This window comes from Synchiropus splendidus, chromosome 2 (assembly GCF_027744825.2).
Source record: "Synchiropus splendidus isolate RoL2022-P1 chromosome 2, RoL_Sspl_1.0, whole genome shotgun sequence".
Lineage (NCBI taxonomy): Eukaryota > Metazoa > Chordata > Actinopteri > Syngnathiformes > Callionymidae > Synchiropus > Synchiropus splendidus.
Genome location: NC_071335.1, coordinates 33,868,358 through 33,889,834, shown reverse-complemented (window position 1 = coordinate 33,889,834; position 21,477 = coordinate 33,868,358). Strand labels below are relative to the sequence as shown.

At 40.7% G+C, this 21,477-nt stretch overlaps 3 protein-coding genes across 4 annotated transcripts; 2 read left to right on the top strand and 1 right to left on the bottom strand.

Annotated features, from left to right (window-relative positions):
• Nucleotides 1–71: 71 nt before the first annotated feature.
• On the top strand, nucleotides 72–3,350 carry LOC128753907 (zinc finger protein Gfi-1-like). Its single transcript, XM_053856092.1, has 6 exons — nucleotides 72–859; nucleotides 1,812–2,062; nucleotides 2,138–2,310; nucleotides 2,441–2,557; nucleotides 2,630–2,795; nucleotides 3,023–3,350. Exons 1-6 carry the CDS (start codon nucleotides 813–815, stop codon nucleotides 3,199–3,201), a joined length of 933 nt encoding a protein of 310 aa, XP_053712067.1. The 5' UTR covers nucleotides 72–812; the 3' UTR covers nucleotides 3,202–3,350.
• A 63-nt stretch (nucleotides 3,351–3,413) lies between these two features.
• Nucleotides 3,414–7,042, bottom strand: LOC128753906 (N-acetylmuramoyl-L-alanine amidase-like). Its single transcript, XM_053856091.1, has 4 exons — nucleotides 6,867–7,042; nucleotides 5,459–6,316; nucleotides 5,155–5,365; nucleotides 3,414–4,006 (listed from the first exon to the last, which is right to left on the bottom strand). The coding sequence occupies exons 1-4, from the start codon at nucleotides 6,937–6,939 to the stop codon at nucleotides 3,703–3,705; spliced, it is 1,446 nt and encodes a 481-aa protein (XP_053712066.1). The 5' UTR covers nucleotides 6,940–7,042; the 3' UTR covers nucleotides 3,414–3,702.
• A 468-nt stretch (nucleotides 7,043–7,510) lies between these two features.
• On the top strand, nucleotides 7,511–21,017 carry LOC128753772 (mucolipin-1-like). Of its 2 annotated transcripts, XM_053855841.1 has the most exons (14): nucleotides 7,511–7,656; nucleotides 11,617–11,903; nucleotides 12,371–12,538; nucleotides 12,823–12,979; nucleotides 14,470–14,551; nucleotides 14,834–14,930; nucleotides 15,350–15,449; nucleotides 15,521–15,627; nucleotides 16,381–16,530; nucleotides 16,682–16,783; nucleotides 16,884–17,006; nucleotides 17,161–17,367; nucleotides 17,469–17,599; nucleotides 17,833–21,017. In XM_053855841.1, exons 1-14 carry the CDS (start codon nucleotides 7,632–7,634, stop codon nucleotides 17,867–17,869), a joined length of 1,773 nt encoding a protein of 590 aa, XP_053711816.1. In that variant the 5' UTR covers nucleotides 7,511–7,631; the 3' UTR covers nucleotides 17,870–21,017. The 2 variants fall into 2 exon arrangements, with proteins under 2 accessions (XP_053711816.1, XP_053711817.1); XM_053855842.1 differs by lacking the exon at nucleotides 15,521–15,627 and having other exon boundaries at nucleotides 15,350–15,469.
• Nucleotides 21,018–21,477: the final 460 nt, after the last annotated feature.

Here is a 21,477-nt window from a genome sequence, read left to right as displayed (position 1 = left end):
TTCTCTATCGTATAAATAATACAAAATAAACTTTTGGCATTAAACTTTTGTGTAGTTCTGGTCGTGTTTACTTGATGATGTCACCCATGGGAAAACAGCAGCAGCCGTGTCTGATCTCACAGCACGAGTGAGTCCTCTGGTAAAACTGTCAACCCTGGAATTTGAATTTCTTGTTTAAAGTTATTTGTCATTTAAAGACCAGGTTACGAAGACAAAGAAGTGTATTGCAACAGGAGGGGGAGGCCTCTGCAGTCTGAAGCTATTAATAGCCCTCGCTTGTTTAGGTCTCATTTTGTGGCTGGTCTGAGAGACTCCCTTCAAAACGTATATATTTCACCTAAATTCATACAATAAAACATCAAAATGAACTTTTACAGTCAAAAATGTTTTGGACTAAAGTAAATATGCATTATTATTGTGTGGTAAATTGTCTCTTTATTCCCCTTGAACCAATTCAGACTGGAGCTTTACATTCACATCTGTTTTAAAGCCTTACTTGCGTCTCCTTCTGTGGCAGCGCAAATCAGAGCACATTTATTCACACTTCCTGTTTCGCTCATCAGACCCTTCCGCGTGGAACCCATCCAGTTCTGTTCGATGATGCAACAGGTGTCGACATGACCGCTTCTCAGCAAACTAGCCCACCTGCTTCCTCTGATGGCCGCCGTTCGTCCTGCAGCTCCACAGATGCTGCAACTGGGTTTGCACATAACGGCTCAGCGTATGGCTCCGTGTATGTGTGAGTGGTAGGAGTGAGATATGAGTTCACACTCATACTTCCTAGTTAGGAAACATCACACCGACCCACTGAGATGATCAACAGATCACAGCGCTACCTGACTGAAGAGATTGTTTTTCGGTGAGTTCGCCTCTTTTGAATTCAATAAGACCTGCTTTGCCTCCTTTATTTTCTTTCCCTTCACTTTTATCACTCCCCTCTTTAGCTTTACTTTCCCTTTTCCATTCAATTAATACACATCAATGACTTATTTGCTTTTCCTTTATTGCTTATTTTTACAAATGAACTTACTTCAGAGTTGAGCTTTTTTTCTGACTTTGTTGCATTACAACATATTCACTTTCTTTCTGTCCCATTTACCTATTCACCTCTCTATATAATGAATTTATTTTCCTACTTTTCATATTATTTTCCTTGTTTTTCTTTCGTTATTTCCAGTTACAACCACTTCTACTACTACTACTATTATTATCAATAATAATAATAATAATAATCCCGGATTTATTATACACATATATTCCCTCTAGTGGTCGCCATTTTCTTCAAGTGTTTAAACATTCTGAAAAGCTGATTTGCAACATTTAAAACACTTAAAAACAAATTACCTGTATTTATCCACATAATTATTTTTCTATTTACTTGTCACTAACTTCTTTCTTTTTTTCTTAACTAACCTAGTTATTTGTTATACTTTATATATATACATATATATATATGTGTATGTATATATATATATTTTTTTTTACAAATTATTGCTTGTTTATTTATTTCACATTCTGCATTATTTCACGTATTGGTGGATAACAAACTTACTTATTAATCATCATCTTATATTTCCACCAACACCAGTTACTTACAAATGCTCAGAGCTAATCCTTTTTTACTTGTGAATGTCATAATTTGTTTAAGATGTGCTCCTTTCTCAACTTCTATACATATGTATTGAGCGCAAACAGTTTGCCGACCTGTTTTGAGACGAACGTGTCTGCTGTAGCTTCCTTCTTGCTGGTTCATCATTGCTGGTTGGTTTCTGTTGGCATTTTTCATAACTCTCTTGTGTGTGGCTTTGCAGAGAGGAAGCGATGCCCCGTTCTTTCCTGGTGAAACGAGGAGGACTGAGGTGGTTGCCTGAAAATAAACAATGGCCGACTGAGGAATTGGTGGAAGCACAGAAGAGGGCCTGGGACGGTTCCTTGCGGCCCGCCTCGGCGGGAACCTTCGACGTGGCGACACTGCTAGCATGCCCACATCAGACTCTCCCACCGAGCACTCCGCCTAACAGCCACCAGCTGGTCCAGCTAGCCGGGCCCAAACCTTATGGTGGTAAGAATGAAACAAACATTGTCATTTTTGATACTTATGATCTTAGTTTTTTTTTCTTTTGCTTGTTCATATCAGAGTGTGGCCCTGCTGAGTCTGACTGTCTGGTCAGGTCAGACGCTCGCGGCGTCTCTTCAATGCCAGTGGCTTCAGAATATCCACAGAGAGAGTCAGAGGGACCTGTGGGTCAGCAGATGTTTATGGAGAGCAGCAAGGGCGGCCCGAGGCAACAGTGTCCTCTCTGTAACAAGGTGAGCTCGTGGTCTGTTGCTGAGTCATCATGGATCTTCTGTATAGATATCTATAGATATGAAGTCGCCTCAAGTTCTTCTCGAAGAACAGCATCTCTTATGAAATACGCTTTGTTTTGTTCATTTGCAGCTGTTTTCCAGTACGTACACTTTAAAGTCACATCTATACAAGTGTCACAGGAGCGGTCAGTCACCAGTGGACGCCATCTTGAGCGGAATTCATCCAGACTCCGCAAGCAGGTGGAAGGTCAGTCTCTCCTCGGTAGATATCACCATCATGTGACTGAGACCATGACAAGGGTTCTGGCTTCTGCTCCAGGGCCGGGTGTTTGGCTGTAACGTGTGCGGCAAAGTGTTCAAGCGCTCCTCCACCCTCTCCACACATCTGCTCATACACTCCGACACGCGGCCGTACCCCTGCCAGTACTGCGGCAAACGTTTCCACCAGAAGTCCGACATGAAGAAGCACACCTTCACGCACACCGGTGAGTTTCCCCAGTTCCCGTGGGGGACGTTTCCTACTGTCCACCCCCTTCTCAGTGTGATAGGTTTGTTAGAGCTGTGAGTTTAGATATAATTTTGAGAAGGGGTTACAGATAGATTAGGATTTCTCTTTGCCCCAGACTGTCTGTGACGTCAGGATGTGTTTTTCCAACTGAAATACAAATGAAGACCATAAACATTAAAGTGTCCCATGATGTTAACGTGCCAGGAGAGAAGCCTCATGTCTGCCTCACTTGTGGAAAAGCGTTCAGTCAGAGCTCCAACCTCATCACCCACAGTCGGAAACACGGAGGCCAACGAACGTATCGCTGCCCGCGATGCCTGTTCAGCTTCCAGCACAAGGTGGATCTGCTCCAACACCAGCTGAACCAGTGCGGACACCGCTGAGAATTAGCAGTATATATATATATTTTTTTTTTAGAAAATTAAATGTTTTGTTGTGATGTTTGTGTTTTCATTTTCTAATGTAATAAATACTGTTTCTATAAATAGATTCTTGTTTGCCAAGAGCAATAGCTGTTTGAGTGTGTCACAATCATGCCGTTAAATGAAAATAAAAATCAAATATTGAATCAATTCAAGCTTTTATTTTCTTTTTAAATATTATTGCAGTTCTTCATTAATGTCTCCCAAAGTGCATAAAATGCATGCAGGTCTATCATAAAAAATATAAAACGTAATTTCGACAGAAGTGTTGTTTTGTTTTGTTTTGTTTTGTTTTGTTTTGTTTTGTTTTGTTTTGTTTTGTTTTGTTTTGTTTTGTTTTGTTTTGAACAATAATCATTTGATGTCCAAGTGCTAATGTATTGGAAGAAATACACACTCATTTAACTGACTGGACAAAAACCTCTCTATTTTAATGACTTTCAGCAGTTCATGGTTAAGCGGTCAGTCCCTGAAGTGCTCCCACCTCTGTATTTCGGAGAAGAGCGCCTCCCCAGGACAGCTGGTGTAGTTCACCACCTGTCTGTGTCCGTGAATGGTGAAATTGGAAACGAGGCCTCCTCGGGCCACCGCGCACCGGACGAAGTGATTCTGCAGCAGGTTCCTGGAGTAGCGCGACGGTAGGGAGGCGGTGTAGTTACCGATGAATGAGACTCCATATCCGAGGCTGTTGCGACCCCTAGTGTGCGTCCCGAGGGTGTTCCAACCTCGACCCTCGTAGATGTAGCCATCGGAGCCGACCACAAAGCTGCGAGCACAGCGATCACAGGGATTTAAAGAGTAATATAGATTAGCCGCTTTAGACCAACACAGCTGCAACAACCGTCGCATCGCAGACAAAAAAATCATTTCGTGGTATTTTTTTGCTATTCAACATTTTCTGAAATATCTATAATATTGCCTGTATTTTACATTGTTTGCACTCATACTTCCCTTCACAGATCGAGTCAACCTAAAAGAATAAAATAAAATAAAAACAGTTTCAGTAGGCTTTTTTGGGTTGCAACTTTAAATACTATTAATAATATTAAGTAGATCCAAATTGCATTTTTAGGCATTCAACACACATTGTGTGTCTGCCATTCACAGACAAAAGTTAAGTTTGATCAGCCATCAACCATTGTGAATCACAGTCAGTGCTGCTGCCACTACTACTACTACTACTACTACAAATGACAATAATAATAGTAACAATAACAATAATAATAATAGACTACATTAGACTGTCTTTATTTTTCCATAATAATAATAATACTAATAATTCAGATTGAACAAAATATATTCGCTTCCACTAGTGGTCGCCATTTTCTTCGATTTGCAACAAACAAAAACGTATCGCTCTACAATAACATTTTGGTATTCACATGTCACTAACCTCTTCGTTATATTAACGCTTTTATATTAACGCAGTAATGCTTTATTTCTGTTATGTACTGTAAGTATACATATAATTGATTTAGTTCCAGACGGCCGTTCCAGAAGTGATTTGTTCGAAATCTGAATCGATTTTTCCCATTACAATGAATGGAAAAAGAAACAATGCGTTCCAAGCCTTAAAATAGTCTTTTGTAGGAGTGAATGTAGAGTGTCTGCTGCAGGTGCGCTGTTCCTCTATGTGTGTGGCCGCTGCATGTGGGAGGGGTTGCCGAGTGAGTGACGTCTCTCCAGAAGTGAAGAGGTGCCCGGTGCGTGTCCAGCTCTGAATGTGCGCTTCTGTGCAGTTTGGCTGTGACAAAGTCATAAACCAAGTAACGCTCTGTCCCAGACTCGCCTCATCCCTGTCCCAGCTCCAGCCGACAACAGGACATCAAACCCTGGAGTGCACGCTGCAGCCTCGGAGGTGTCAAATCATACCTACAAACCGCGGTTGACAAAGTTGAATTAAAAATGACTTACCTATATCCAATGTCGTTCCAACCTCGGTATTCCTGGTGAAAGCGTTGCATCGACCTCATGTCACTGGCGCACGTGGCGAATGATAAACATGGCGACGACGGTTCGTAGGTGTGATGAATGTAGAGGAACTGGAGGGGCAGCGACAGCGGCAGAGGGGTGTCTTTGGGGGGCTTTGCTCCCCATTGACAGCGAGGGATGATTTGTGGGCAGTCTAGTCCAGAAAATGGAGACAGATGTTTGAAATAACACCTTACAGAGAAAATAGAGGGAATATCTGCTTTGAAATTGTCAACGGTAAACTCACCCCAGTATTTGTGCACAAAAACCTCCAATCCGTCCTTAACAGAATTCCCAACTCCGGTATCAAAGGCGATCCATTCTGTTTTCTCCAACTTCCAGACCAATCGGAGCGTCTCCATCACTTCCTCTTGGAGATTCAGGGGCTCCAGAATGGCTCTCGAGAGCTCCCTTCTTCTTGGGCTGATGTGCTTATTCAAATCAAAGTCCTGCTCTCCTCGTATCTCAAAACTGTAGTATCCTTTCAGCACCTGACTGAGGGGCTGAGGGTCTTCAGCAGCAGGTAGATGGTAAATGTCGTGGCCTAGAATGGCTCCATCCATGCCTCCATGTATCACAGCATCTGTGGCCAGAGTGGCGGGTCTTGATAGCCTGAACATTCTAGGGTGGTCCACATTGTCCCAGCATCCATTAGGTCCCAGCCGATTTGAGGGTGGGAAGTCCTGGAGGCTTAGGAAGGACAAGCCAAGTGTTCGACCTAATGTTAGAGGGAACAAGCAGGCAGGTGATGTTCCCTCCATCTTTGCTTTGAGCCCGGCTTCTATTCCTAAGAGCAAGGGTGCAAGCGCCACCGTACTGCCATCTGGAGCCAGGACCACGCCTCGCTCCTCACCATAATCCGTCACAAGATGGTGAATAGCTTTGTCGAAAAAGCTAAAGGACGAGGCATTTAGAATCGCCGTTTCTAGGACTTCGGCATCACTTAGATTGTTAGATGCACCCAGGCAATGCATTGTCATGGCGTCATCGTGACCAGCGGTCTTCCTAAGAGCCCTGACCAGAGCCAGCGGGGTCAGACCAGGGTTGGAACCTTCAAGCTGTTCCACCGCAGTTATGAAGCTGTGCATGTTACGGAGGTGGACATCTGTAAGCGGGAAAGATGGAAGACATGAAGTCATCTTCAAAATAATGCTGCAACTAGAGCTCTCAGTCGATATCAATTTTTAATCTCAACTAATGCTCGCGATAAATGGCAAATTGATCAGACATTTAGTATCTATTCTAAATGTAACTAAAATTATAATTGGCTGTCCTGAGAAGAACCCAGACTTTGATTCATTCACAATATTTACCTGTGTATTTACCGCATCCTCCTTTCTGATTCACCTCCTTCTAGACTTTGTACTATGATTCAGAATGTTTTGCAACTTGCACAATGTGCGTCTTATCGATAATTCTTTAGTTTTGTCTTAATAATTTGATTTACGAATCATAGTTTAATTTACTGCTTAAAACATTAGTTTTTGGATCAGATTTTTGTCATTGTTTCTTTTATAATAACTCAATTTTAAGTTCCTGTTCACAAGGTTTTGACTGACAAATGTAATGACACATAATCATAATGAAGTAGGCTTTGATAACATTCAGTATAATCCATGGACTATTTATGCTCAACAATGATCCACTACACTTACTTGTCGGTCTGCTGAAGACTGAAACAATGACGACGGAAGCGAAACTCAGTAGCCGAAGGTGAGAACAATCCATGTTCCAAATTCTTTTTGGAAACTTTTTGTAGTCTTGCTTTTACTTATACGAAGAGTGGTGTTCAGGCAGGTGTTCTGAAAATATGGTCACGGTCTTTGTGAAGTCTGTTTTCTGCTCGGAAGAGGAGGAGCAGCACTGTCTGTACAACGACCCCTGCAAATGTTGATTTAGTCTCTGATAGCTTATCTTCTCCCCACTGCCAAATAGCTGGTGTAGAATGCACACATACACACCACACACGCAAAACAAAATTATATATATATATATATATATATATATATATATATGTATATATATATATATATATTATTATTATTATTATTATTATTATTATTATTATTATTATTATTACTACTACTACTACGACGACGACGACGCCTACAGTTTCATCCCAGTCTGTTCTGAACATACTTTTAAAATAATAATTTTCAAACTTATATAGTTTAAAATGTGGACTAATTTCAACATTTGAAATCGTTCTTTTGACGATCTTTCAGGAGCACATCGCTGACTGACTGTTCACGTGGAGCTACGGTCACATGACTCCGAAACCGGAAGAGGAGAGTTTCAACAACAACTTGTCGGCTGACTTGTCCGGAGGCTGCTCGCCGGCGAGACTTCACCAAAGACAGTATTTTTTGGCCAAGTTACAGCCCTCAAGTTAACTTGTTGGTTGTGAGAAAACGTCAAACATGGCCACGACTGGAAATTGTCCAGGTATTTGACCTTTTCAGACATTAACTTGCATCTTTTCTGATGTTATCACAACCGCTACTTTCTCTTTGTTGTGTCTGGTCTGTCGTTGAACACTCATTGTTATGTTTAGTTAGTTAGTAGTTTCAATAATAATTAGCTTGACAGTGTTTTAACACCAGTAGACTATACAACATATGTTTTCACTTAACATTTTCGGGATGCACAAAAGCTATTAACACTATGGCAAACTTGATTTATGGCGTCGTATTTTTCTCCTTCAAAATAAACAGCAATAAATTAGTAATATGTCGAATAACTTCTCTTGTATTTGTCTTATACTTAACCTTGACAGATAGAGATGAAAAAGGATCAAACGTTAACGAGAGGAAACTATGGACAAAGCATAAAGCAACGGTGTATGTTTTTATTGCTACAGTTACTTGAAAACATTTATTTTATCCGCTTATCCTTTTCAGTCGTTTCCTGTTACTCAGTGATATTTAGAAGATTTGGGTTAATAAGTGTCAGGCATCTTGTTGAATTCAGACAGTTATATATGCTTTTTTAAATGTCAGGGTTTTGCCATTGCCATATCACCATGAACTGGAAAATCCAGTTGTTTTTGCAGACTCTTTCAGTTTGATTTGACGCGTCAAACTGACAGCACTGTCAAGAAAAGGACCCAATTTCCGTTTTATCTCCCCAGGCTATCGACACGGTGCTTTGATCAGAGATATGTTTACAGTCGCACCTTTTTTTCCTATGAAATGTTAAGTGTGTGGATTCCTCCAGCTGTCATTCTCATGTCACCTCTGCACGCAATCTTTGTCAAAACCAGACGTCGTGTTTTTAGCCAAATTCATTTAGATACTGTCACTCTACTTGCAGCAAAGCCTCCTGGTCAAAGTAGACAGAAAACCTCAAACCAATAAGTGGTGTTTGCAGCTCGAGCAATTCAGGCGCTTTAAATATGGGGTTGGGCTGGTGACAGTCCTGCAACTTTTTTAAAGTGTGACTCAGTGAGTACATTATGCTTAATAATTATGAATAAAATGCTGTAACAGAAATAGACCGAAAATATAAATTGTAAATGCTTGAGATTATCCCCAGATAGATTTCTGATTTTCTTTCTGTTGTTAACATTGTGTAATGGTGTGTAGCAGTTGTGTTGTGCGGTTCGAAGTTGTAAAAACAAAAGGAATGATCCCTCCAGCTTTCTCCATGTTCAGTGTTCCATCACACCCTGTAAGCTATGGTGACCTAGTTCTGTGTGGAAGACCCTGACTTTACTTCTCCCTTTTAAAACTCTGCTCGCACCATTTCAGCTTGTGCTGGTTGTTACTTCAGACATGTGATGCGTATTAATCCAAAACCAGCTGACTGTGGCTTTTTCTTTAGTTTGAATGCAAGATCTGACACTGACTGGCTTTGTCTGGTGATTCTATTATTATATCAAACAACAAAATTGCATAGTTGTTTTGCATTTTTTTGTATTATTACATTGTATACATTTAACTAATGTTTTGCTTTTTTTTTGTATTATCACATCGTATACATTTGAGTAATTAAAAAAATGGTGACGTGGGTTAAGGAAAAAAACAGCTCTTTTTTGTGAATTATGTGCATCATCAAAATGTTTACTCTGCTTCTGTGTCATGTGTCATGTGAGGCCTTGAGGGAACACAGATGTTGAAAGACGCCACATCTATGTTTCACATGTGAAAGCTCAACGTACAAACTGCTGACAAACGAAGCCACTGGACAGATGTGCGAGCTTTAGCTAGACATCAGCATTTTAAAATACAACACCAGCTAAACTATGTCTGCCCTCCTGTAACCTTTCTACCTTTATTCTGTTTTCCTTGTTCCTTGTCGTTCAATTCAGCAAGGTGATTGAGATGTAAAGCCAGCCGTGGCTCCTGCACACCACCTATAAGAATGGCTCCATTATGGAAATATAGTTTCAGAAAATGGGTGATGTGTGATCTTTATGTGGTCTTGAAAAGGGGTTTTTACAAAATACAAACTCAGTTCAATGACAGCATCAATCCCTTGGAAAAGTTTGAGGCTACCTCTAAATATACAGGGGTTGGACAAAATAATGGAAACACCTTGGTGTTTCCATTATTTTGTTACAGTTCTGTATAATGAAGCTAATAACTGTAGGAAACTCATATCAAGGTCTCATCACAGGAGAATAATAAAGAGTGCTCAACAAACAAAGGCAAGAGACAAGAGTCCGTGAATAGTAAGAAGACTGAATGAAGTTATGATAATAAATTCAAGAAGTCACTCATGTTCACTAAAATGCAGCAAGCAAGAGGTCAATAACTTCTATATGTTCAAGTATTGATTCGGATTTTTTTATTACTACATTCTGCCTCATTTGAATAAGTAATGTGACGAGAAATGACAAAATGTTAGTAGCTGGCAAAAATGCAAGTGAATAAACTGCAACCACCAAGCAAAATAAATTTGATTTACATTATAAATAGTATTCAGAATATGGAGAAAATGACTTCACATACAGGTTGCTAAATTCCAGAACTATTGGGTAAAAAATGCTTACCAAAGCTGAGTTTTAGTTTGTAGTGTCATTTTTATTTAGCTGTTTAGTTGTTTTTTTATCTGCGACCAAATGTATTTGTATTAGTCATTGCATAATAATGTTTATTTGGGAATAGGTTTATCGGCCGGCAGTCTGATCACTTGTGCCTGAAGTTATCTCCAAGGTGCTGGAGAGACTTGAAAAAAAAAAAGTGCTGATTACATACTGGTGTTGACTTATTCCAATCTTCTGTTTACTGTACATATTGTGAGGAAGGAGCAACACAGCATATTTGTTGGTGCTCTGGATTTTCATCGGCTTTTGTTTGCAGATTAGAAGTGGATTGTTACCAAGAGTTTGCCCTGCAGAGTGTTTGGCCTTTGGCACATAGTGAGGATCTCGGTCAACTTGGATGGATTTGTCTTGGGTTTCATGTCATTCTATTCCTTGTTGTACCGGAAACATCTTACTGACAGGTAGTGATGGGCTGGTGAGCTTTCGGTGTTCTCATTGTTAGAGCCCAAGATGGCACTGCTCCAAAATCTTTGACTTCAAATAACAATTTCCCTGAAACCTCATGTAAATGTTAAACTGAGAGCGCCACCTTCTGAGCTATGAAAATGAGGACGTTGACGCCTTATCAGCTCATCACTACTGAGAAGACTTGGTGCCTTGTTGCTCTTGTTATTCCTCTAGAGTTTTGAAGAAAACCGACCTCAAATCTAGACCAAACACATCTTCAGAGGCTGAGTCCTGGAAGGGAAGAGTGAGAAATGTTTTTACTTTAACACAAGTGGGTTGCTGGCATCTCATTAACATGGTCTGGGAGTCCAACACCAAAGACTGAGCATGAAGCCGAGTCTTTGTCATGTGGTCAGCTTCCTTTGGAATTTTTTTTTTGACACATTTGGGAAGAGATCACGAGGGACACATAATAACATAATTTCTACACTATTGCGGCTTTTAAAGAAAAAGGAAGTCTGTCGTCACCAAAACAAACTGCACATGTACAGTTTGAGCTGGTGAATTGTGATTTTTTTTTTTGTGTTATAAACTATAGCTGTTACAAGTAATTTACATTAGTAGGTTGACTTCCATAATAAATCTGTTTCACTATGAAATGCACAAACAGGAAGTCAATGCGAGAGATGAACCCTTGACTCATCACTGTGGAAAGTTTAGGCCTGAATTACTACATCAAGGAAATATCCGGAGACTGTTTGTCAAGTGAAGTGATACCTGTTAAAGCTGATCTTAGCCTTTCAGTCTGTTACCAGACAGTTTGTTTGATTTGTTGATCTTTGGTTATTGTTTCGTAACTCCATTTAATTTCCTCATTCATTGTTTTCTCTATCAGGTCATTTAACAATTCCTACTATTCATTGAGCTCTCTTGTTGTATCGACAAATGATTGTGGTCCGCTTTCTTTCCAGAGGCAGAACGGACGTGCCAGGAACCTCAGCACAGGCCAGCGGATTTAAGCAAAGATCACAGCGAGCAGCCGGAGGGGCATGTACTCAGTCACGGGAACAACCATGTCAATCATCTGGCTCCCTGCTCGACCGAAGGACATTGGTTCAGGCCCGATCAGGAAGAGGAGGCGATACGCAGGAAATTAAAATATTTTTTCATGAGCCCATGTGATAAGTTTTATGCCAAGGGCCGCAAGCCTTACAAGCTGATGCTGCAGCTGATCAAGATTGTTGTTGTCACAGCTCAGGTGCGTCGTTTCTCACTATTGTGTGGTGCGTTTTTATTAAGGGATTTTGATGGGATGTTGATGTTTATCGTTGTCACAGTGGGATGTTTATCACTATAACATGCACAAGAATGCTCTGGAATATCAAAATCATCAAATTATTTGTACACGAACATTCAAGTTTTACTTTGCTAGAAACTTGGAAGATTTCTAGTCGGACATGACACGTCTTTAATTTCAGTTTGATTTGATCTGGTTTCATTTCTGCTCTGTAACCCAGTGATATCAGTCAGTGTCTCACGCTCGGATCTACTTTCTTATACTATTTTTTTTGGATCATTCACGTTATCCACATGTCTGTTCAACATGTCAGGTCTCAAATGAAATCCAATTAGTTACAGTCGTGTTTCTGAAAGTTCATATTCTCAGTTTACATGTATTGAATGGCCATTTTTATTAATTAATATTCCTCTTCTTCTTTATTGTAGCTGGTTCTTTTTGGCCTGAGTAATCAGGTGGTGGTGACCTTCAAGGAAGAAAACACTATGACCTTCAGGCACCTTTTCCTCAAAGACTATGACGAGTCCTCAGATGCCTCATATGCTGTTTACACTCAAAATGATGTCTATGAACACATCAACTATGCGGTAGAGCAGGTAGGACCCACTGAGTGTTTCTCTTGAGATCAATAGGTAAATGTATGGAATGAAAATGAATGGAATGATCATGCATGTTTGGGGGTTTTATTGGTGATATTAGTTTCCAGGTGGATTTTTGATTCATATGGTTGAACCTCAGATCATGTTAGCACAGAATCTCTTGGTTCCAGAAATGTAGTCTGTTTTTTTTGTATAATATTGGGGCATTTTAGTACAGATTAAAAAGCCTCTTGAAAGTGTCCCCCATCTTTCCTCTGAATTCTTCCCTCCTCTCCTCATAGTATCTGGCATTACCGGAAACCACAGTCGGACGATACGCATACATCTACGGTGTTGGTGTGAACGGCAGCGCCCTCTCTCTCTGCCAGCAGTACTACAAGAAGGGGAGCATTGACCCAGCAAACGATACTTTCAACATAGATCCGCGAATCATCACAGGTACCGTATGTCACTCGCACTTAATATAATGTGTTTTGAATGTGTTTCAAGCTTGTCGTCAAGTGAATTCTGCATTGATGACATTTTTTAAACCGCTACCAGCTATGACGCTGAAGGCATCACGGCCTGCAAAGTGCATGTTGGCTTGATCTACACTGTACCTAGCACCGTGATGCCTTCAGATCACGAAAATGTACACGTGACCTCAACATGAATTTGTGTGGTTTAATTTTTTTTTGTCATCATTGATAAATGCACCTTTTTTATCTACTCATTTTTCATATAAAATTTCCTTAGGTTTGTTCTCTAATCGTAGCAAAATAATTTTTCATACATTCGAGAATTATTTCCATAATCCTTTTCAAAAGATAATATGGAGTCTGTATTTTCTTTATTCAATTTAATATTACACTTTTTTCTGTGTCAGGATTCTGCATCTGTTTTATAATGATCTTAGAATTTGACCCATGATGACCTTACTTATATTTGGGGCAATGTAAATGAATTCATCCAACACACTAATGGCTATCGAAAAAAATGAATAAACATTTTTTTAATAACTTCTTATTGGTCTCATCTATTTGAATACACTCTTTCAGCACAATAATATAATCATCCATAATCTCTCCTCTGGTTTATTAGATTTGCCTTTTATCCAGGCCTCTCCCATCAAGCAATATGAATCAAATGGAAATGAATGAGTTAAATCTAAAGACCCAACCAATTTTTCATCAATGACAATCACATTGTGCCATTTTTTTTTTTATTTTTATTGGATGTCTCATTCTACCTCTCACTTTTTGAATCCCATGAGGTGTGGGTTGTCTCCATTTTCAAGCTCTTCAACTCTTGTTTTATTTCATTTCAAGACTTAAAATTGTTTTTTTTAGCACTTTATGGAGTCAACCTTTAGTTTTCAACTCATCTGTCACCAATCTTCTTTCTTCTTATTCGTAATTCTTGAAAATGCATTTTCTCCATTGAAAACACTGAATTGATCCAAAATACCCCCATCAAGCCACTCATTTTCTACCAAATAACCATTTGTCTAACCACTGATTTTGCCATGCATTTACATCATTTATACATTTTGATGTCTTTTTAGCATTTTTTTCATCTCTATTTGAGCATGTATTTCTTTTATCCCCCTGGCATGTGTGCATGGTAGCTTCTACATGTGTCCTGTGTGGCTGAGAAATAAGTTACCCACCAGAGGGTATCAATGAAAACACGACACGTGTGACAGGCAGATTCTCATCTTCACATACGAGGTGAATAATAAGAATAAATGAGAAAATTACTGTGAGGTTAATGTCCTTTGTTTTCTTCATATGCAAGTATCCCATGCATTTTAATAAGTTGGTCAACTAAGGTTACACTCTCAACTTCACTTCGGAAAGTAGGTTGTTAGTTACAGGTCAGCAACTACTAGACCTGCAGCATGACATAAACAAATGCCTGTTATATCAATGCATTCTAAACCTTTGCAGAGTGCGTCGGTGTAAACCCCCTGGAGGTCCCTCCAAATCTGCAAGCTAGCAGCTACAAGAACTTTACCCTCAAGTTCCACAAGTAAGGCTTCATTTTTCACATGCCGTCAGACTCTCCTGGTTTGGCTTCCTTCCGAGAGATTATCTGGGAATCTCAAGACATTCAACGATTTACTTATCTCAGCTTTGCACGCACGCATGCTTTCGAGGACACGGTCGGTTGTTACAAACAGACTGGCACAGGGTTTTGTTTATATCGTGGCATCGTTTTCAATAGTTGTCACTCAGACGCTCGTGTTGCACAACATATCTCTTGTGATCTCTGTCTGGCTCTCTAATGAAGATATGTGCTTCCTCCTGTCAGGTTTATTAATGTCACCATAGACTTCCAGCTGAAGGCCATCAACCTTCAGACCATCATCAACAATGAGATTCCAGACTGTTACACTTTCCACATCACGGTTAGTAAGCTTCTTTCTGTGGGAGATAATTCTGCCATTTTCTTCAAGGATATGAAAGTAAAACCAACCTTTAATTTGTGACCTTTAGCTTATCTGTGGCCTTTATATTTTATTTTTTTAAATCACTTTTTATAATTAATCACTCGTCTATTTACTGAACTTTTTGTTTTCTTGCTCGATCCTTTCTGCATTTCCACGGTGGTCAGTCATAATATAGTGTTTTCTGGGTTCTGCTCTCATTAAGGCATCAGTTTATTATTTTATGATCAATATCTGGTTGGTGAATTGTGCCATTGGATAGGGTGTGGTGTATATGTCTTCTTAGTTCATTTTGTAGCTGTTCAAAGTGCTCTGTAAATAAAGATTGATATTGTTTTATGATTTTGTTGTGTCTCAACTGCCCCCGTTCTTGATCCCAGATTGTGCTGGACAACAGGGCACACAGTGGCATGGTGAAGATCCACCTGGAAAACCAGGCATCCATAAAGGAGTGTAAAGACCCCAGTGTCTCTGGACAGGGTGGGCATGTGCTGCACAAGGTTAATGGTCTTAAGTGACTCAAGCTGATTTTTTTTATCATCTCTTTCCAGCTGAGAATTACACCCGTGTGTCGTTTGACGTGGTGGTGGCGCTGTTGTGCTTGTTATCGTTGGTGCTGTGTGGACGTTCCATTCTCAGAGGCATCGTGTTGCAACAGGTGACCTGAGTTCAAGTCTATGGGGTGGATCAGACATAGGCAGAGTGCAGAACACATGAGGTCCAACTACAGAAGAACTTTTTTAAATACGACTCATAGCATACTTAGCAAAGAGTTATATTCCATGCTTTGCATCAGATCAGAAAGATTCAATTGAGTTAGTTCAGTTTTTCGCATTGTTATGATCTTAACACAAGTCACATCTGCGCATGAACAACACACTCCTTAGGAGAAGTAATCTCAATGTCATCGCAGGCAGATGCGGAAGTGGGGTTTTGGCTGCGAGACATTTTACCTTCAAATGTTTTTATGTGGTGTTTAAGAGTGCAATGAAAGGATTTTACCTCGCAGGAACTGAAGAGTTTTCGATGGGCGGGGCTTATGCACATTTTCTAATGTAAATATTTAAAATCATATAGAGTTCTGTGCAAACCAACACATACTGATGTGTTCCATAGGGGTCCAATGTCTTGTATAAAAGATGCTCAAATTGCCAGATTGGTTCCTCTTTACATTTTAGACTCTTTCTCCGGTCCTTCTGCTTTTTGGCTCAAAGGCCCTTCACAAGAATTAGAGCATACTGTACAGTTTAATGTGGCTCCTTTGGACATTGAGTTGCCCAGCACTGGTGTAGATGGTGCTGCTATATTTGACCAACAGACTCAGATTTTCTGTTTGAAACCCAATAGCTCAAAGTATATGCAATTGACATGCATAACATTTCCCATCCCTCTTATGCACTGTTTTTCTTAGGAGTTTGTCCAGTTCTTTAAGGAGAACCTAAACCGCAACGTTTGCTGGTCCGACCGCCTGGAGTTCATCAATGGCTGGTACATTCTCCTCATCATCAGCGACATCCTCACCATCATCGGCACCATCATCAAAATTGGCATTGAATCGAAGGTGAGTCTGGTTTCATCATTCATTCAGCATGAGTCCAGCTACTTTTACAGCTTAAGAATATGAAGGAACTTCATTTGGCTTTTTCGGCGGTTGAGAATGAACATATTCTGAGCTCTTATCTTTACTGACAAACATGACCTCTTGTCTCCAGAATATGTCCTCGTATGATCTGTGCGGCATCCTCCTTGGTACTTCCACGCTCCTGGTGTGGGTGGGGGTCATTCGGTACCTCACATTTTTCCAGAAATACAACGTAGGTTTCACGCAGACCTCATTTTGAATTCTCCATCACTTTGGTTTCACTTGAAACCTTACTGCATCTTTATTTATGGCTCTTTCTGTGACCCGTGTAGATTCTGATCGTGACTCTCCGAGCCGCGTTCCCGAACGTCATCCGGTTCTGTTGCTGCGTCGCCGTCATTTATTTGGGCTACTGCTTCTGCGGATGGATCGTTCTGGGACCCTATCATGTCAAGGTAAAATAATAAATAACATTTTTTTATGTTAAATCAAACTGTTGGCACCATTTCAAAGAAGTATTTTCTATTTCCTCCATAGTGAATCTTCTCAGGCTCACTGATGAAACTTGTGTGTGATGTAAACAGGCTCTGCTTGTTTTGTGTCCCTCAGTTCCGCTCCCTGTCCATGGTGTCCGAGTGCCTCTTCTCCCTCATCAATGGAGATGACATGTACGTCACCTTCTCAGAAATGCAGGAGAGCAGCACTCTAGTGTGGCTCTTCAGCCAGGTCTACCTCTACACCTTCATCTCCCTCTTCATCTACATGGTGCTGTCACTGTTCATCGCTCTCATCACGGGAGCCTACGAGACCATCAAGGTGGGAGCTCCATCACATCATTTGTCACTTAATCACATGGCAAGTTCAACAAGCTATCTGTTTATCCAATAAAAACGGATGTTTTTCAATATATTTTCCAGCATCAAACCCAAGAACCTGTACACATCACCGATCTTCACGCCTTCATCGCTGAGTGCACAGATGCACCAAGCTCTGGGAAGTTTCGGGGACTGGAAACCTCACCTTGTTCCATCTTCTGCTGCTGTGACAGGTGGGAGCAATTCCACGTGATGCAATAGATCGTAATTCAAACACACTTATAATGTTGTGTTGCCACACGAGAATTAAACACTGAAGGAGAAACACCGCCATCTAGCGGAATGAGTATGTCACTAACTAGGTCATAAAGTCGTCATGTGCTGGTTTTTGCTCAACATGTCCTCTTTAAAATACTGAAGAATTCAAAGCTGACTTAACTAATGTCAACTTTTCATATTTTCCCAGAACAACAACATACGAAGACGTGCTGCTGGTGAACTAGGCTGACCCTCTGTGACCTCAAGAGACTCTTCACCGTTGGGATATCTTCACTTGAGCGGTGTCCTTGGGTCCAGACTGTGAAAAATGCTGCCAACGACCTCCCTGTTTTGAACTTCTATGAGTGGCACATGACACTGACGGGGGGGGGGGCTTGTCACTTCTCCGAAAATGAATGGAACTTTTCAATATAACGCAGCATTTGTTGGACAAGTGGTCTACACAAAGGATACATGATATTGCTGCTGATATTTTTAATGTCTTGTTTTTTGGGATATCCAGAAAGGTGACTTTGTGGATGCAGGGGTCCAAATTCTAGGGCACACATCAACTGGGTTTGGATGAACAAGATAGCTTTAATGGTACTGACTGGAGTTGACTGTCAAAAATAATACTCCAAAAACACCACCAGCATCTCTGTCTCCTGAAGATGTTCTTGTCTTCCTTTTTTTTAATGTCTGTTTGCATTTTCTTTTGTCTTGCTATGAGTCTTGCTGGGTGCATTTGAGTGACAGCGTAATGGGATACACTTAAAAAGCACTTAGTAAAAGTCTCTTTTACTGGGAAGATGGGTCCCTAAGCCCTTATTTCTCTTCCTACTCCCAAGCGTCCGATATCTAAAGGTGCCTTTTGGACGAGAACATTGTCACTCCCTTTGTGCTCCCTTTGTAATGTCTGCCCTGCAAAGCCGTATATACTGATATGAAATTAATTGTGAAGTGCATAAACAATAACTCTAAAGACGTTTTTTTTACGTCTAAGGCCCTTGACATCTCATCTTGTGCTCATGCATTTCTACAATGCATTTGAATTGAGACTGATATTAAAGTGTCTACGGTGTATTTTAGTGTAGACTTCATTGGGTTGTTTTACACTAAAGGCATACATAGATGTGCTGTGAGATCATGTCCACCCTTTTATGGTGTTTTTGTGGACAATATTTCATCTTGGTTTATGTATTGGATCTGAATCATTTTTGTGCTTGGATGCGCGTCTCACTTCAGTAGAGGGACTCCTGAGCTGCCTTATTACACATGAGCAGAGAGAGTCTTGAGCTTTGTTGTGCTCTTTCTACAACATTTGGGATTTCGCGTCGCGCACTGGTCGCTTGGTTTAATTCAAAGCACCTTTCAGGATACTGGGAAAGCCCCGAGTGTTCAACCCCGAATCTCTGAAGGCTCGCGGGGTGAGCTCATTTCCTGTTTATCGACCCTCCCTGTCAGCTGATGCAGCTCTTCTTCTCCTTCGTTACTCTTAATATCATCATACATTATGTACAGCTCGGGGGGGGGAAATGCTCTCAAAGTGTATGCATGACTGAACTCCCTGATCCACCGTGACCTGACTTCATTATTGAGTGGCTTTATAGTTCTGGCCTTTTGGATAAAGTGCGGTGCACACGTTTGATGTGAGAGGATCAGGAAACATGTACTTGTGTTCGACGGCATCCGCCTGCTTGGCACCTGCTCTTCTTTGTTAGCGTGTGTGTGTCGATCTGTTTTGGTTTGTGGTTTGCAGGCTCGGGAAGTGTGTGCAGCTGTTTTGGCCACAAGGTGCATTTGCAGTGAGTCGAGCTTTAGAGATATTGCCTCCTCACACTGTTTGGTTTCAGGCCACGCCCTTGGATAACAATGTTACTAAGCAGCCGAGATGGATGGGCAGGATGTGAGCGGATTATGGCCCTTCTCTGCCTCTGATAATGGAGGACATTAGTGCTGCCCAGTGGAGTATATCGGACTGAAAGTTCAGTTCTACTTATCTTTACATAAACTCAGGTAGAATGAACGTCATGATAGAATGACATGTCAGGTCATCATCCATCATCACACCCCAACAAGTCCAGATCATTTGGCTGGAAGCTATGATCGAAGTGTTTCCACTTTTCTGTTAAACTTCCTCATTCTTTGGGCCGAACCAGTGCCACACATTCTCATCTGCAGTGGTCTGTAAAAGACTCTCCTCCTTCCATGACTTGCTTTTGTGGCGTCTGCAGCTGCTGCTCTACACCACATTTTTACAAAGGCCATTCAGCCATTGTTTAATTGGACTATCGGGGCCGTGGACACCGAAAGAAACTCCCATGACACAAAATTACATTTGTGCTGGTTACAGAAACCCTTTGTGCCCCATTAGTGGGAGTGTAAATTTAGATCGCCTGCTAAGGTTGAGTCAGATGGTTGGTGCGTAAAAAGCTAATCTGGTTGAGCTCGCTTGAACATCATCTTGAACATGTCACACAGTCTTATGACGCCGTAAGTCAAACATGACAAGTTGATACATATGCACAGGCAGATGCGCAGCCCTTGTTGCTTTTCCCTCTCTTTCTAATAATTCCCACTCATACACAGACAACAACCATAATAACAGTGTGAATTCACAAATATCTTTTGTGACACATCACTTTTCTCCTGTCTGTTTTGTACCTGCATATGTGTGAGTCCAGGGGACGCTATCCTGCTGCTAGTGAGTCCTGACCAACACCTGGGTCGTCCAGTCACCCGACCAGCTACTTTCAGGGACGAGAGTGAAACTTCGGTGTGGCAGTTTCGCTTCACAACTTCACCTTTCCCGTAACCTGGCTGACAACCATCTAAACAACCATATCTGTTGCGACAATGTTGGTAAATTATTGAATTAAATGTCGACTTCCTTCCAGTAATAACCTGCCAGTACAAAGGTTGGATTAAACAGGTCAAACTTAAAGATAAGCATCTCATAATGAATATCATTTAACAATTTGGAGCTTTTTGGGTATTGGGAAATGATTTCCCTCAAAACCTCAATCTCAGCTAGAGGCAAAGTCTTGGCGAGGGACGAGTGAAGTGAAGGGTCTGTTAGTTTTCGCTGCACATCGTTGGCCTCTCAGTTCCTCCTTTAGCATGTAAATAAAGCCATTTTGAACATTTACATTGAGGTACTATTTATTTGTGTCAGAAATGCGGTTGTTTTTAAATCAGTGTTATGGTAAATGTGTTTGATAACAATAAAAGAGACCCTAACCCTAGCACCACATATCATGTTCACGACAACAAGTCACCCCCACAAATGTCACATGTCTTCGCGCTGTATGCACCTTCAGTTCAAGTTCACCTTCACATTGTTCACTAACCATCTGGCTTTGGACAAAGAGGGAGTGTCCTGTTGGGGCCACACCCAAGCTATAATTGTACAACTAGTGGCTGGTCGCAGAACTGCATCCTGTGGGCCACAAATGGGCCACGGGCTGCGAGTTTGAGACCCCTGGTCTAAACCATTAATCATCACAACTCTTCCAGCCTTCCTGCACTCTCATCTTCAACTGCATTAATCTTTGTCCGTCACTCAAGTGACACCGACTCTGAATACATACTGTTTTCACCTCCCGTTCATCTTTACTCTTCCTCTGCCCTCCTGTTCTCTTATGTTTATACTTCCACCTTTTCCAATGCATGAAGTGGAAAACTTCAAAATGAAAAAAAAAAAACCATAAAAATAAATAAAAAAAACAACTATAAAATGTGATATACATATATATATATATATATATATATATTTACTATATATATATATATATATATTTACTATATATATATATATATATTTACTATATATATTTACTTTTGAATTTTCCAC